We start from the raw sequence: 15,866 nt of genomic DNA on the forward strand, positions 1-15,866 counted from the left end.
GTCTTCGCTTCAAACTGAACTAAATAAAACTGCCTCATAAACCAGTAATCATAGAACAGAGTTTTAAGTCATCTACTTCATGACATTCTTTAAATAAATTTTGGGACTTTTTTTTGACAACTTAGGTTTCCAAATCAATTTATGAGCCACACACACACGCACATACATACACACACACACACACACACACACACACACACACACACACAAAGGAGTGTTGGTGGGGACAACCGAGATGTTTAATGGATATGGGGCTACTGCCAAGGAATGTATGACTTAAAACGAGAAATTGCCCCAAAGCTCTTGCACCAACTGGGCCAGCAGTCATAAGCCAGGGTAAAGGCAATTCAGTGCTCACATGATAATCCGTCGGCTCTTTGAGCATGTAAATGTCTGACTCTAGTGATTGATGTCTTCCCCTACACTCTACTCTGTTACTGTTAGTGGTTTCTAAATATAAGCCTTACAGAAAAGAAACAAAATCTTTACATGTTCCCAATAAAAGGAAGAAACTGAATGTTCATAAAAAACACAAAGTAAGGGACTGGTTGTTTATGTCTTGATTAAGCACTTGTGTGTGACCCCACAGCTAGTCTCACAACACACAGAGTGGGCAAATGACCACAATGCCCAATGATGAGGTGGCATTTCCACGAGAAGCAGGTGATAATTGTTTCCTTTCCCTGATAGAGGTTATCCGGGTCTCAGGTAATCTTTAAGGTTCTACCATGACATCATCTAGTTGTCCATTTCTAGCCTCCCAAACCTTTTTTCCTATAAACTTAGGTTGCACTACAGATATCCTCCCACCTTTCAGCAAACGGGCAATGCAAACTGAATTCTGGCCGGGAACAATGTTTGCATGTTTATTTTAACAACATGATATAAAAAGGGGGAAGAAGAAATACGATTCAAGGAGCTAAACATCTGACTGCTAAGCAACTGAAGCTTCTGAGGCAGGCGATTAATTCAACTTCAGACTTTAGAAACAACGTCTTTGATCTTTAAACGCTAATAAGCAAACTTTGAATATCTAACCAACCTCACTGAAGCTACTTCACCATCAATATAAATCCATATCTAATTCATTGCCAACCTCAGAACACCGTTATATCTATGAAACAGAAAAAGAGGAAAACAGCTAACATCTGTTGGGCGCCTATTTGCCAGGTAATATGGTATCTATTAACTATGACAAACATACTCTTAGCATCCCAATAAACAAGGTGAGCAGCTCCTCTAAGCAGGGAGTAGGCCCTTGATGCCAGGCATTTTGACTCTAGAGCTCACGATCCTCATCTATACCCAAGATAAAAGTCAGTTCAATATCTTCCAAAGAAGTGTATCCAAGAAGGAAATTAGAAGAAATTAAAAACTCCATGTTTCCTATACAGGTTCCTCATCTTTCTCTATATTCTTCTTAGATTCTCACAGGAGTGTGAACCCCATTGTGAACTGCGCACTCCTTATGAGAATCTAACTAATGCCTGACGATGTGAGAGAGAACAGTTTCATGACAAAGCCATCCCCACCTTCAACCCCGGCCCACTGGCTGGTGCCAAATAGTCTTCCAGGAAATCGGTACCTAGTGCCAAAAAGGCCGGGGGCTTAAGAACTACACTCTAAAATCAGTATGTGTCACATCTGTATGATATTACTTCAAGTGCAGTATGTTACCCCAGATATTAAATCATCTTAACACTATTATACCTTAAAATTTCTTGTATGATTTTTGCCCACTAAGTTCCAGCTGTTGCTATTATTGCCTATTTTTAAAAGTGTAATATGCACTTTATAAGCTAAGTAATATTAATTATTTTAATAAAACTTTAAAGACAAACTTGAACAGAGTTTTTAACACTTCAGGTTGTAATCTGTTTGTACATCAGGGAATCAGTTTATTGGGCTAGGAAAACTACTTAAAACATAGAATAGAGACCGGGCCCAGTGGCTCATGCCTATAATCCCAGCACTTTGGGAGGCTGAAGTGGGTGAATCACCTGAGGTCAGGAGTTCAAGACCAGCCTGGCCAACGTGATGAAACCCTATCTCTACTAAAAATACAAAAATTAGCCAGGTGTGGTGGCAGGCATCTATAATCCCAGCTACCTGGGAGGCTGAGACAGGAGAATCACTTGAATCCAGGAGGCAGAGATTGCAGTGAGCCAAGATTGTGCCACTGTACTCCAGCCTGGACAACAGAGCAAGACTCCATCACAAAAACAACATAAAACAAACAAACAAAAAAAACATAGAATAGAAAATGAGTGAGTGGACATGGTAAAGGTAAGTGTTATTTTATGAGTCTCGTTTCAGTCCTGCGTGTCAACTGTACAACTGTATCACTGTGAAATCCATTTCCATGGGTTGCGGACCAAGTGTAAAGCCACTGCGTATCAGAATGACTGCATCACCAGCGATTGCCATTTGAGTGGATCTTGGTACCTGGCTGGTATCCACAGGGATCGGTGTGAAGGCAGCTTGTGTCAGGGAAACCGTGGGGCCCAGCAGGTCGCGTGTGTAAGTTCTTTCTTGCTTGTACTCTCGGCTGTGTTCCACTTTCAACTTTTCTTTTGGCAGAACAGCTTCATAACAAGGAGCGTACCCGGGTGGAGGAAGAAATTTGAATTCTCCATGTCGCCCCCCAAGCAGAAAGCGTACTCTAAAAAGGATGCATGTTAGAGTCCGTTTTATCTCTGGTGTACATTAAAGTTTTCTAATTAACAAAATCTCAGGGAAAAATTATTAGTACAAAAGTAATTTTATCAGAAGCCACATTTTCCTCTAAGTACCATCATAATGTGATCACCTTAGAATTCAAGGGCCTCTAATTGTAAAAGGTAAAACCTGAGGGCATCATATTCATCAGAAGAGAAAACCTTCAGCTAATTAATGGGTCAGTGAAGACATCACCTGCTGGAGAAGTAACTAAAAGCACATGCACTACAATCTTACGGAAATGAAGTGCATATCCGTAATAACTGGTCACCTAATGCCCCAAAGTACCCGCGTAATCAACAGATAAAGGAAAGACCTGATCGAAATATCTATATGCTTAAAATTACAGGACTTAACAAGGAATGAGGGGAAAACCAGTCACTTTTCAATTTCCTAATGAAATTCTCTAAAACAGAGGTGCGCAACTCCCAGGCTGCGACAGGTACCAGTCTGTGGTCTGTTAGGAACCAGGCTGCACAGAAGGAGGTGAGCTGTGTGGGCAAGAGAGCATTACCGCCTGAGCTCTGCCTCCTGTCAGATCAGCAGCGGCCTGAGATTTTCATAGGAGCGTGAACCCTATTGTGAACTGTGCCTGTGAGGGATCTAGGTTGCATGCTCCTTATGAGAATCGAACTAATGCCTGATGATCTGAGCTGGAACGGTTTCATCCTGAAACCATCCCCACCTTCAACCCCAGCCCTGGCCCGTGGAAAAACTGTCTTCGGCAAAAGCGGTGCCTAGGGCCAAAAAAGTTGTGGACTGCTGCTTTAAAGGAGATTCTGATGTCTCTTCAGATTGAAGGAAGCAGGTAACCTTATTGCTAATTGTTTATCACTTTCAACAACAAAAAAGAACTTACTAAAATCTTTTAGACATTCTGCTCATTTAAGCAAAACTATTTTAATCTGAGTTCCATTGAACAACACTTTTTGAAACAGTTAAATGATATCTGTTTCCTGGGGCTCTCGGATTTACAAAAAATGAATTTAAATGTTCCATTTTCCTTGTACTTTTTTTTTGAGTCAAGGTCTCACTCTGTTGTTCAGGCAGGGGTGCAGTGATACAGTCACAGGTTGCTACAGCCTCCAACTCCTGGGTTCAAGGGATCCTCCCAACTCAGCTTCCCAAGTAGCTAAGACTACAGGCACACAACACTAGGTGCTAATTAAAGAAACAAAATGAAAAACAAAACAAAACAAAACAAAACTTTTGCAGAGATAGGGTCTCACTGTGTTGACCAGACTGGTCACAAACTCCTGACCTCAAGCAATCCTTCCACCTCGGCCTCCCAAAGTGTTGGGATTACAGGTGCAAGCTACCGCAGCTGGCCATAATTCTTTTTCTAATTTGTGTATCAGGTCTAGTCCAAAAAAATAAAAGCAAAGAAAAGTGAGGAAAAATAAAAATGCTAAAACATTCCAGAAGCTTATAGAAACATAATTTGTATAAATACATCAGAAAAAAGAGCTGGTACATGGATAGCTAATATTCATGATTACTCTATTCCTTCTTCAATATGCTGCTTTTGTAACTAGGAATTATTCCTGGGAGAATTATGACTAAAACAAAGGGTGTCCTTCTAAGTTTACAGGTGTGTGTGTGTATATAAAAATAAGTGACAGAGTAGTTACTTATTATAACAGACCATCATTTATTCAAGTTTTATTTGTAGAACTACAATGGATTATCACTTTGTTTCCCTCCAGTAATAGCAAAAAAGGAAAGAGTGTGAGGAAACCATCTTGGCACCATTGACCACAAGCAGAGAACAAAGGAATAAAGAGAATAAAGGTGGAGAGGAACACTAAAGAAGGCCACCTGGGCCTCATCAACAAAAAGGATATTTAATTTCTATTGAAATAAGGAGGTGTGCAATGGGGTGAAGAACTATGGCTTAAAAAAGGAAAATCAATGAAAATATAAGAAAATAAGCAGTACTTTTCTAAACAGCCTTGCTCATTTCATCTAAATAAACTAAAAAAAGAAAAAAACCTTGAAATAGTTCAGGACACTGGTTTGAGCGAGACTGCCCACATCTAAACACAGTGGGATCCGTAAACAAAGCACTCAGCCTTGCACGATGCCCTCTTAGGTGAGCCTTACCTCCTCCTTCAAGGCATGGGCAAAAATGCACTGAGGACAGGTGCCCAGGAGAGAGAAACAATGGTTAGAGAAGCAGGGCAATGGCAGTGCAGAGTCTTCTGCGGAGGTATGAGAAATGAGAAAGGAAAGAGACCAAAAAACATAGACATACTAACTTTATTCCCGCAGAGAAACTAACGACTGGAAAGAAGAGGCCATCGATGTTGAAATTCTCAAACATTCCTTGAACAGGTTGTCCATTAATTCGGAACGAGATGCTTGGGGCACTTAGATCTAAACAGCAACTGATGACATCATCAGTTCTTAACAGATGTTGGTTTGGTGAGCTTACAGTACGAGCAATACAACCTATTGGGGGGGAGAAACATTAAGGAAGGTCATGTATTTTTTACCTCAGAGAATCAGCTTCAGAGCCAAAGTCAAAAGATTTGAATAGGTAGTGACAAACCAATGCGCAACACCAGAAGGAATAAATCTTGAATATAAACGCATGTTACATGTTAAACCCTTTGTCAAAAAAAAAACGACTATTTCAGGAGTCAGGCTGCTACCTATGTTGTAAAATACACCTTCTGATACACAGAAATTTCCGCATGTAGATGGATGACAATCGATCCAGAAATTATCTAAGACCAGATTATATAATGATGTCCAAGGAACATCTCCAGGGACTTCAAATAGCTACCTTACCATCTACTGCTTGTGAGACCATAACCAAATTACTTAACCTCTCTTAATGTTGATGTCTTATCAACAGAACACCAAATACCATCCCCTTGTTTAGTTATTTTGATGATTAATGTTTTACAAGTGACAGAGTCTCAGGCACAGCAGATACTTCATGTCCATCCCTTTGTCAAAAGCTAAAATCCCATCATTCTATCAATTTAAAATAAAAATACATAAAGATAACGAAAGCAGAAAATATGATCATTCATTCCTGCAGCACGTTGTTTATTGTGAGATAACTACAGGCCAATTGGTTTTTGTTTTACATTCATTTCACACAAGATCTTGGTTGGCTTCTTAAGTAAAGCAGGATATAACTGGAGGCATGGAAATGATATTTGATAAATGTTGTTTCTTGCCCTGGCAAGACCAACCTATGGTCTAAGCCCATTCCTGATTCTAAGAACTCCTTTGCTGATCAGTCCCAAGAGCATCTGCTTCTCACTGCACGCTGGAAGAAAAGAAGGCAAGGTCCACCCAAACACACATGCTCACAAACATAAACAAAACCTTCAATTTGAGTGAAGACAAAAACAGACTTTGTGATACATGCTTTGTATTTTTAATAATTCTTTTTACTTCTAGCATGCCAATATCTCTACCAAGGACATATTTGAAATGCCAGTAGTAAAGAATACCTATTTTTTTAAAATGTGGACACTTTTTATTTTACCAATATTCAAATCCACAGGCAATAAATTCACTATCAAGTGTCTCTTCTAGAATTCCCTGAATATAATAAAGGTAGCTTTTTTAAAAATCAAATAAAAGCAATGCAGGAAAAGGTCTAGTTTCTTGTTTGTACCAAGATCTGTAGCTAATAGCAATGTTGTTTACAAGATATCTATGATAATCAAATATATTGTTCACTTTGAGGGATATGATGGCTTGATAGATTCTGTATTAGAAACCTGTACCCATGTTTCCTGTACATTCCTCCACACTAATTCTATATTTAAATTCTCTCAAAGCACCAAGACTTTTTATACTTTTGGTCCTTTCAAACACCTGGGACCTGGATTCCCAAAATCCAGTTCTGCATTGACAGAGAGGAAATGTAGCAACACCACAAAGGTTAAATTGAAGAGAAGAAATGAAGACATAAGTAAAAACTTTTCCTTATGAGCCCAATCCTTGTTCCAAGAAATACTGACACTCTCCAATTACAAAATGTTAAGTGGCAGAGAATGTGCTCCAACCTAGAAATCACTGATATTTGATACTTTAAATTGTACATCAACCATTAAGAAGAAAATAGGAGAATGACCCCCAAGAAGGTTATCTGTTACTATGAATTCGAGTTTCATAACTCACATTCCAACTAATTTAGATCTGTCTTTATTGATTATGAATCTAAAATCAGCAAAGCATTTAATAGACCCCCAGTGGCTTGAGAGAAAATACTTTTCAAGTACAGACATGATATGATACATCTTTTCTTGCCATTTAAAAAAATGAATAAAATTTTAAGATGCTTTTCTCATGAAACTCCAGTGCCTACCATCCTTTCTGGTACATGTCCACAGATTCACTAAATTTTTTTGTTGTTGTTCTTATTATTCTATTTAACAGATACTTTGTAATAAAAGGCATAATGCATACAATTCAATTCCATAAGAACCAGGTACTTTTAATGTATTGAAAGAAAAAGCTTCAAATTGAATACAAAACAAAAATAGTAAAATACGTTATTATATAGAGAGACTAAATGAAAGCAACTTGGCACTGTCGATTAATGTTTTTTTAATCTAATCTCTGTGTAATGGGAAAACAAGTTAACATGTTTCATTTATTCATTTGAGTACTTATTTCCTGCAGAGTAATACTAGGAGCTAGAGAGAGAGAAGGTAATAGTATCCAAAGGATTATAGTTAAAACGTTTTATAACAAGGACATTAGCCCTATTTTGTGTTTAATAGGTCTTCTGAAGTGAGGACTCTTTATCTCTGGTTGGTCAACAGGAAAAATTTCCTATGGGAACAAGGCACTGTGACTATAGTCTGGCTGGCACAGGTCGCCTTTGTATAAAGTAGTCTACGGTACTGTGAGGACTCCAACCACATTCCTCAGAGGTTAGATGAAATATGCAAAACACAGCTTCAACACCATGAATATATATACCTTTTATGTACTCACAAAAATTAAAAATTGAGGCTGGGCACAGTGGCTCACACTTGTAATCCCAGCACTTTGGAAAGCGGAGGCAGGCAGATCACTTGAGACCAGGAGATCAAGATAAGCCTGGCCAACATGGTGAAACCCCCGACTCCGCTAAAAAAGTATAAAAATGAGTTGGGCATGGTGGTGCAAGCCTGTAGTCCCAGCTACTCAGGAGGCTGAGACACGAGAATCACTTGAACCCAGGAGGTGGAGGCTGCAATGAGCCAAGATTGCACCACTGCACTCCAGCCTGGGCAACAGAGCAAGACTCCGTCTTGAAATAAATAAATAAATAAACAAACAAACAAACACACACAGAAAAAACAAAATACAGCTTCATCTCTTCTAGACAATTGAGCTATTGGCACTCAATGAAGAAAGAATTCAGTAAGTATCATTGTTACATACAACTACATGGAATGCTTTTAGATATAAACTCATTACCATAAAGTCTTAGGTGTAGTTCAATTTATTTCTTACTTTTCATAAGCTTTTAGGCCCATAAAGCATACATAAATGCCTATCATTTGTACTTCACAAGAGGCAAAGTTCAGCTTTATAACTTAAGGTAACTTTCTGTATCTTCCATATGCTAAATAATTTATAAACTATGACAAGATCATACCAGGACTATATTCCAAATGCAGCTTTACCAATATAAGCATATGTCTGCAGAATCCAGAAGAATTTTAACATCTAAAAAAATCTACATAATCAAGAGCTAAGCTTTTAAATGGAGCTAACCAAACTCTACTTCTTCATGAATCAGAGAAAAGAATATTATTTTTAAATATATAGTACTCATTTCTAATACATACTCAACCATCAAAACTAAGCGTTGGTAGCTGGTGAAATGACCTATTCCTTTATTTTTAAACCATTTTATACTTCTGAAACAGAGTGTCATTTGATTATAATCTGAGTCCTCATACCACACTTTACAAATTATTGATTTCCCACCATTACATTATCTAACAGAAGGCTGAACTTAGTCTATTTCTTCCCATTATTTTCCAAGGTTTGTTTTTTGTTCTTTTCCATTGGCAGCTGAAGTTTTAAACATACCAATTAAAGCAGAAAAGTCACAAGTTTCTTGCAGTTCATTCATGCTTTGGAATGCACTTTTAAATACACAGTATTGTTCCTAAGCAATACACTCTTATTTAAATCTTTAAATACACAGCACTGTTCATAAGCTAGGCAGTCCCTTGGAAATCGTACTATAATTGTGTTTTCTTTTTCCCCTAGTGAAATACTGCTTTTACCCCAACACTCTTACTCATCCTCTCAATGCTAAATTTCTGAATGATTAATACCCTATAGAAGTACCCAATGGAAGCAGCACCAGTAGCTTTCAGAAATGTCCAGCAAAAGATCTCCTTCTGGAACATGGTGAAAGAAAATGGACAGCACGTACCTGACCAGAGATGAAGGCCATCAAATCCATAGGAGAAGAGATCATCTCCAACACCATTTCCACCCCACTCTTCGCCCCCTCCAGGGTAGGGAGAATACCCTTCAGTGGAAGCCCAGCCCACTCGCAGGTGCGTTGCTTCAGCTGTCACAAAGGGCTCTGTGTGGTCCACCATCAATTCATAGTACCATTTCTTATACTGAGCAGAACCTTCACTGACGCCCAGAAAAATATTGGGTCTCATGCTTTAAAGAGACAGGAATCGCATGTAAGAAAAGTCCAGACAAACCTTCCATTGTTTGCATTTACATCTCATAATTTTACTTTTGTATTTCATTTAATTTTATTTTATTGAAACGGGGTCTTGCTCTGTTGCCTAGGCTGAAGTGCAGTGATGCAATCACAGTTTATTGCAGTCACCATCTCCCAGAATCAAGTAATCCTCCCATCTCAGCCTCCTGAATAACTGGCACTAAAGGAGAGTGCCACCAAGCCCAACTAATTTTTTTTTTAATTTTTAGTAGAGATAAAGTTTTGCTTTGATGCCCAGGATGGTATCAAACTCCTGAGCTCAAGTAATCCTCCTGCCTCGACCTCCCAAGTGCTGGAATAACAGGCATGAGCCACCATGCCCAGCCACATCTCACTATTTTAAACATTAGTCATGCTTCTCTAAGATGCCACATATTAAATATATATTTCCTTAATTACTAACAAAATCATGAAAACTACCACTGAAGTAGTATACAGTGAAAGCCAGCTCCACTGTGAACATTCCATCAGCAGTTTCGCTTCCGAGATTTCTTGGCGGTGTCACCCAAGGAACTAACGTTATTTTGTCTTAATTCCTCTTCCGCACGTTGTGTATCATTAATCGTATTTAAGTCATAAACTGAGACACTCAGAGCAGACTTTTAGAATTAATGGAGTTATTAGGAATTCCAGACATGGAGAAATTTTCCTAAACTAAGCTTTGTGTCACATGGGGTACGGGGCTGAGGTAGGTCATGTTGTTTGTGAAGGAACCAAGGTAACTAATCAGCTTTGTTGTTCATTAAGCCTCACTGTGAACAGAAAAATTTTTCGTAACTTGTATTTAATTCCATTTTAGGAGACGACATATACCCTATGGTAGCAGTAGGTAGAAATGAATGAAGGTCTCAGAACATACTACTCAAGAATGGCAGGTCTGTTATATAAAGAATCATGAAGGACATCTTAAGTCAGTACTGTAAAACAAACAAACAAAAACATAGAAGGTGTTTGGACTTTGCTTCCCAGCTCAGCAGAGGTAACATAATTTGATATGTAATTGACTTACTTTAAAAAGGAGCTCCTCAAAAGGAGCGAAGGAAAACAACCAGCTGTATCCGTTTCCCAACAATTTCCATTTTTCCAGCACAGTGTGGTTGGAAGTCTAGTTGGAAAACCATGGGTTTCTGAGTCAGAGAGAAAATTTTAGCATCCATTTGCTAGCTGTGTGACCTGGCACTAGTTATGAAACCTTGCTCATCCTCCATTTATCCTCCTGGAAAATGGGCTGGTAAACATCTCTAAGTTCAAGCATGTTGTGAGGATGGAATAATAGAATAAATGTAAAGAAGTTTCTGCCATAGAGTGAATATGAAATAAGTATATATATATATATATCTCATATTTTTTTTAAAAAACACACACATTGGCCAGGTGCGGTGGCTCACACCTGTAATCCCAGCACTTTGGGAGGCTAAGGCGGGCGGATCACGAGGTCAGGAGTTCAAGACCACACTGGCCAACATGGTGAAACCCCATCTCTACTAAAAATACAAAAATTAGCTGGGTGTGGTGGTGTGCACCTGTAATCCCAGCTACTGGGAGGCTGAGGCAGGAGAAAGGTTTGAACCCAGGAGGCAGAAGTTGCAGTGAGCCAAGGTCATGCCACTGCACTCCAGCCTTGGTGACAGAGCAAGACTCTATCTCAAAAAACAAAACACATCATAGAAATACACAACAAACCCCACATTTCTGTTTAAAACAGGATGACGTTATCAGTATCTCTGGGCTAGCTGCTAGATACAGTGTGTCAATGTTACTACTATCACACACAGCATTTTATGATTGTAAGCAGTTATTTCTTATTATTTATTTATGTGTTCATCTGGGGGATGTGATGGTTAATATTGAGTGTCAACTTGATTGGATTGAAGGATGCAGAGTATTGTTCCTGGATATGTCTGTGAAGGTGTTGCCAAAGGAGAATAACATTTGAGTCAATGGACAGAGAGAGGCAGACCCACCCTCAATCTGGGTGGGCACCATCTAATCAGCTGCCAGCACAGCTAGAATAAAAGCAGGCAGAAGAACGTGGAGAGACTAGACTGGCTGAGTTTTCCATCCTTCCTCTTCCTCCCATGCTGGATGTTTCCTGCCCTTGAACATCAGACTCCCAAGTTCTTCTGCTTTTGGACTCCTGGACTTAGCAGTGGTTTGCCAGGGCCTCTCGGGCCTTCAACCACAGGCTAAAGGCCGCACTTCTGGCCTCCCTACTTGTGAGGTTTGGGACTCAGACTGACTTCCTTGCTCCTTAGTTTGCAGACGGCCTATTGTGGGACTTCACCGTGTGATCGTGTGAATCAATGCTCCTTAATAAACTCCCTTTCATATGTACAGCTATCCTATTCATCCTGTACCTCTAGAGAAGCCTGACTAATACAGGGGATAAGAAAGGCAGTGTGGCATGGTGGTTATAAGCTCAGTCTCTGGATTTAGAGCTGAGTTCCACTTCCAGTTCCAGTTTTTTCGTCTATAAAATGTGAATCCCAGTGGTTCCTAGGAAAGCACAGACACAAACAGTATAGAATACACATAAAGCCCTTAGCACCACAGCTGGCACATGGTACTCAATGAACGTGAGGTGCCTTGGAAGGCAGATCTAACTGAAGAGGTAGTTTTATTGGTTATTTGCATAATATATTACATTTTGGACATTCTATTTTTGATCGTACATAGCAGGTACCTCAAAATGATATTGAAGGGGCCGGGCGTGGTGACTCATGCCTGTAATCCCAGCACTTTGGGAGGCCGAGGCAGGCAGATCACGAGGTCAGGAGGTCGAGACCATCCTGGCTAACACGGTGAAACCCCGTCTCTACTAAAAATACAAAAAAATTAGCTGGGCTTGGTGGCGGGCGCCTGTGATCCCATCTACTCAGGAGGCTGAGGGAGGAGAATGGCGTGAACCTGGGAGGTGGAGCTTGCAGTGAGCTGAGATCGCACCGCTGCACTCCAGCCTGGGCGACAGTGAGACTCTGTCTCAAAAAAATAATTTTAAAAAAATGATATTGAAGGATAGTGTTTTAGTTACATTCTAAGAAGATGTAAAGCATAATTATATACAACCACATACCTATACAGTTGTCAGGATGGTCCTGAGTATGTCAATGATTATCTATCTACATAGGAATGTGAATAAAAGCTCTTATCCATGTGTCTGTGGCAAAGCCATATTTTGCTAGGTTCATTTATTATTATCCCATCTGATTGTTAGAGAAAAAGACATATTATTCACTGCAAAAATACAGAAAATACTACTATATGGTCTAATTTAAAAAACAGACCATATAGTGTCAGCTACAGGACAAGAACATTAATTCTTTTATTATGTTGCCTGTCAGATGACACTGTCTGTCTGAATTTACCTGCTGACGTGGTTCACAAGACGTGTCTGCAATAACAGATCTCTTCCTGGTAAGAGATTGTCACAGATGAGGTGCTGGTTAGAACGGACTGCAACCCCATGGCAAACACAGAGTGAGCACAACACGTCCAGGACCTGAAAAGAGAAATTACTTTCAGTTGATCCTCCCTCCCTCCCTGCCTTTCCATCCTTTCTCCCCTCCCTCCCTTCCTCCCTTCCTTTCTGACAGCATCTCATTCTGTCACCCAGGCTGAAGTGCAGTGACACGATCATAGCTCACTGCAGACTCGAACTCCTGGGCACAAGGAATCCTCCTGTCTCAGCCTCTATAGGTGCATGCCATCACGCCTGGCTAATTTTTCTTTTTTGTAAAGACAGGGTATTGCTATATTACCCAGGCTGGTCTCAAACTCCTGGCCTCAAGCGATCCTCCCATCTTGGCTTCCCCAATTACTGGGATGGCAGGCATGAGTCACTGTGTGCAGTCACTTTCAGCTGATTCTAATTCCCCCTTCAGAATCAAGCATCAGCAGCACTTTTTACAAAGCAAACACATTCCTCCAGTTACATTTGACTCAGTTATTTAAACATTACAGTAGTTTCCCACTAACTTTCCAACTTTTCTTCATATATAAATTGAGAACTGTTCATGTTCCCACTGATGCTATGAATAAACACTAAACAATATTACTTGATCATGATTAAGAGATGAAGGCCGGGCACGGTGGCTCATGCCTGTAATCCCAGCACTTTGGGAGGAAAGGCAGGTGGATTACCTGAGGTCAGGAGCTCAAGACCAGCCTGACCAATACGGTAAAACCCTGTCTCTACTTAAAATACAAAAATTAGCCGGGCATAGTGGCATGTACCTGTAGTCCCAGCTACTCCAGAGGCCGAGACAGGATAATTGCTTGAGCCCTGGAGGCGGAGGTTGCAGTGAGTTCAGATCACACCACTGCACTCCAGCCTGGGCAACAGAGCACGACTGCTCAAAAAATAATAATTAAGAGAAGAAAAACACTCATGAAAAATTTGACACACTTTTTAAAAGTTATTGTATTTAAAAAACGTATCTAAAAGGATTTGAAAATTCATTCAGGGAAACAAAGTATTTCATTTACCTTGTGATTTCTTCCATGCTTGTCTAAAAGTGAGATAATGGATTTAATATGTCCTTCTTTAATAATATTTAGAGCTTCTGGACTTTCTACTAAAACACAGTGTAAAACTTCCAGAATGCCTAAAGATAAAACAAAGAAAGAGGGAAAAAAAAAACAAAACCGTGATTAATTGGTATACAATGACCAGTGTGCCTTCCTTTTTCTACATATGTGGATTCAGTACAACATGTAATTATCTGTGCTCAATGTGACTGTCACAAGGCACTGTGATAGGTGACAGGTGGTGTTTGGGAGAGGGGACTAATATCCAAAGATGATGACATCACAGTTGAGGGAGGAAAAGGCAAACAACTGAGACGTGGTGTTTAGCAGAAGCAGCAAGTAATCCTATCCGGGGGAGGTAGTAAACAAAGCAACATGCAGATGGGGCCTTAAAGAATATGTTCACGACCCTTTTCAGGCTTTCCAGGAAAGGAAGGGCAGTAGATGCATGAATAGTCTTGAATGTGGGGCATATCTGGTGTGCCTCATGTACAGAGTGAGTGGGGAGGGGACAGACTGGTTAGGGCCAGTTTAGGAAGCTTCTTGGCACTGAAAGTGTAATCCTGCAACAATGCATCCTAATCCATGAAGATCACGACATTCTCCCAGGTTTACAGTAGAAAAGATTTCTTAGTTTGTTAAAAGAAATATATAAAATAAGACAAAAACAAATAGAAATAACACAATGTATAAAACTGGATTAAAAATCGTGATATTTTTAGGTACTAGCCACCACAAAAGATAAAATAGTATATGCCTTTTCTTAAAGTTTAAGAAGGAAAGAAGAGAAAATAAATTTCATTATCAGAAATTTTAGGGTGAACTTGTAAAGCTACACATGTACCTCTGTGTTCATGTTTTCAGAACAAGCTTGCCTTGTCAGCAATGAGAATGGATCCCATTCACAACAATTAGACCCAACATACAGAAAACATCACATCTAAGAGTTACATAGTTTTGGGAACAGCCCCAGAGGAACCCTGTAGAAAGGGTCATACATCTCAAATGGAGTTAATATTCTTAGAAAAGTAATACAAAGTTTTACATTTACAAAGGTATTATAGAATACAGAAGCAATTCTCTATGGCTGTCACAATCTATATCTGATCCAAGCCCCAATCCATTACAAAACAAGGAGAGTTACTGCTAATTTCTTCACTAATGACTTAGTTTGTTAAAATACAAATATATATTCAGCCAAAAGGATTTTGAGTTAAATTTTGGAGCTGTTCAAAATCAGCTGCTGTGTTCCAACAATGCGTAACAGTTAAAAATCAAAGACAACAGAAAATAATAATACAAGAGGCTGACGAGTTAAAGCAGATCTTTATATAAGTATACTAAAACCGAATACCTTTTTTTTTTTTTTGCTATTACTAAAAACGTAGGGATAAAATAAACTCATTCATTCTGTACTAAAATAAAATCATGGAAATGGAAAAGCATTTTTAATAGACTAGTCATGCTATCCTGATGTTTTTGCTTGTTTTCTCTCCATTATTGATTGCTATAGAGCACATGACTGCCTTTTTATAAAAAATAATTTCAACTTTTATTTTCGATTCAAGGGATACATGTGCAGGTTTGTTACATGGATATATCGCATGATGCTGAGGTTTGAGGTACAACTGATCCCATCAATGGGGTAGTGAGTATACCCCAACCAATAGGTAATTTTTCAACCCTTGTTCCCATCCCCTCACCCACCTCCGCTTAGTAGTGCCTAGTCTATTGTTGCTATCTTTATGTCCACGAGTACCCCTTGTTTAGCTCCCACTATAAGTGATGACACGCTGTATTTGGTTTTCTGTTCCTGCATTAATTCGCTTAGGATAACGACCTCCAGTTGCATCCATGTTGCTGTAAAGGACATGATGTCGCTCTTATTATGGTTGCGTGGTAT

The 15,866-nt window shown here is 39.4% G+C and overlaps 1 protein-coding gene across 7 annotated transcripts in view; it reads right to left on the minus strand.

Annotated features, from left to right (window-relative positions):
- RYR2 (ryanodine receptor 2) overlaps positions 1–15,866 on the minus strand; it is a 794,036-nt gene that overhangs the window by 334,524 nt on the left and 443,646 nt on the right. For all 7 annotated transcript variants that reach the window (XM_077998277.1, XM_077998259.1, XM_077998275.1 and 4 more), the window contains 5 exons: positions 13,922–14,040; positions 12,802–12,935; positions 9,128–9,369; positions 4,977–5,169; positions 2,446–2,662 (listed from right to left, as the gene is read on the minus strand). In XM_077998277.1, the coding sequence (XP_077854403.1) occupies positions 2,446–2,662; positions 4,977–5,169; positions 9,128–9,369; positions 12,802–12,935; positions 13,922–14,040 (905 nt within the window). The remainder of the gene's footprint in view (positions 1–2,445; positions 2,663–4,976; positions 5,170–9,127; positions 9,370–12,801; positions 12,936–13,921; positions 14,041–15,866) is intronic.

The sequence above is a fragment of the Macaca mulatta genome, chromosome 1, assembly GCF_049350105.2.
Source record: "Macaca mulatta isolate MMU2019108-1 chromosome 1, T2T-MMU8v2.0, whole genome shotgun sequence".
Classification (NCBI taxonomy): Eukaryota; Metazoa; Chordata; class Mammalia; order Primates; family Cercopithecidae; genus Macaca; species Macaca mulatta.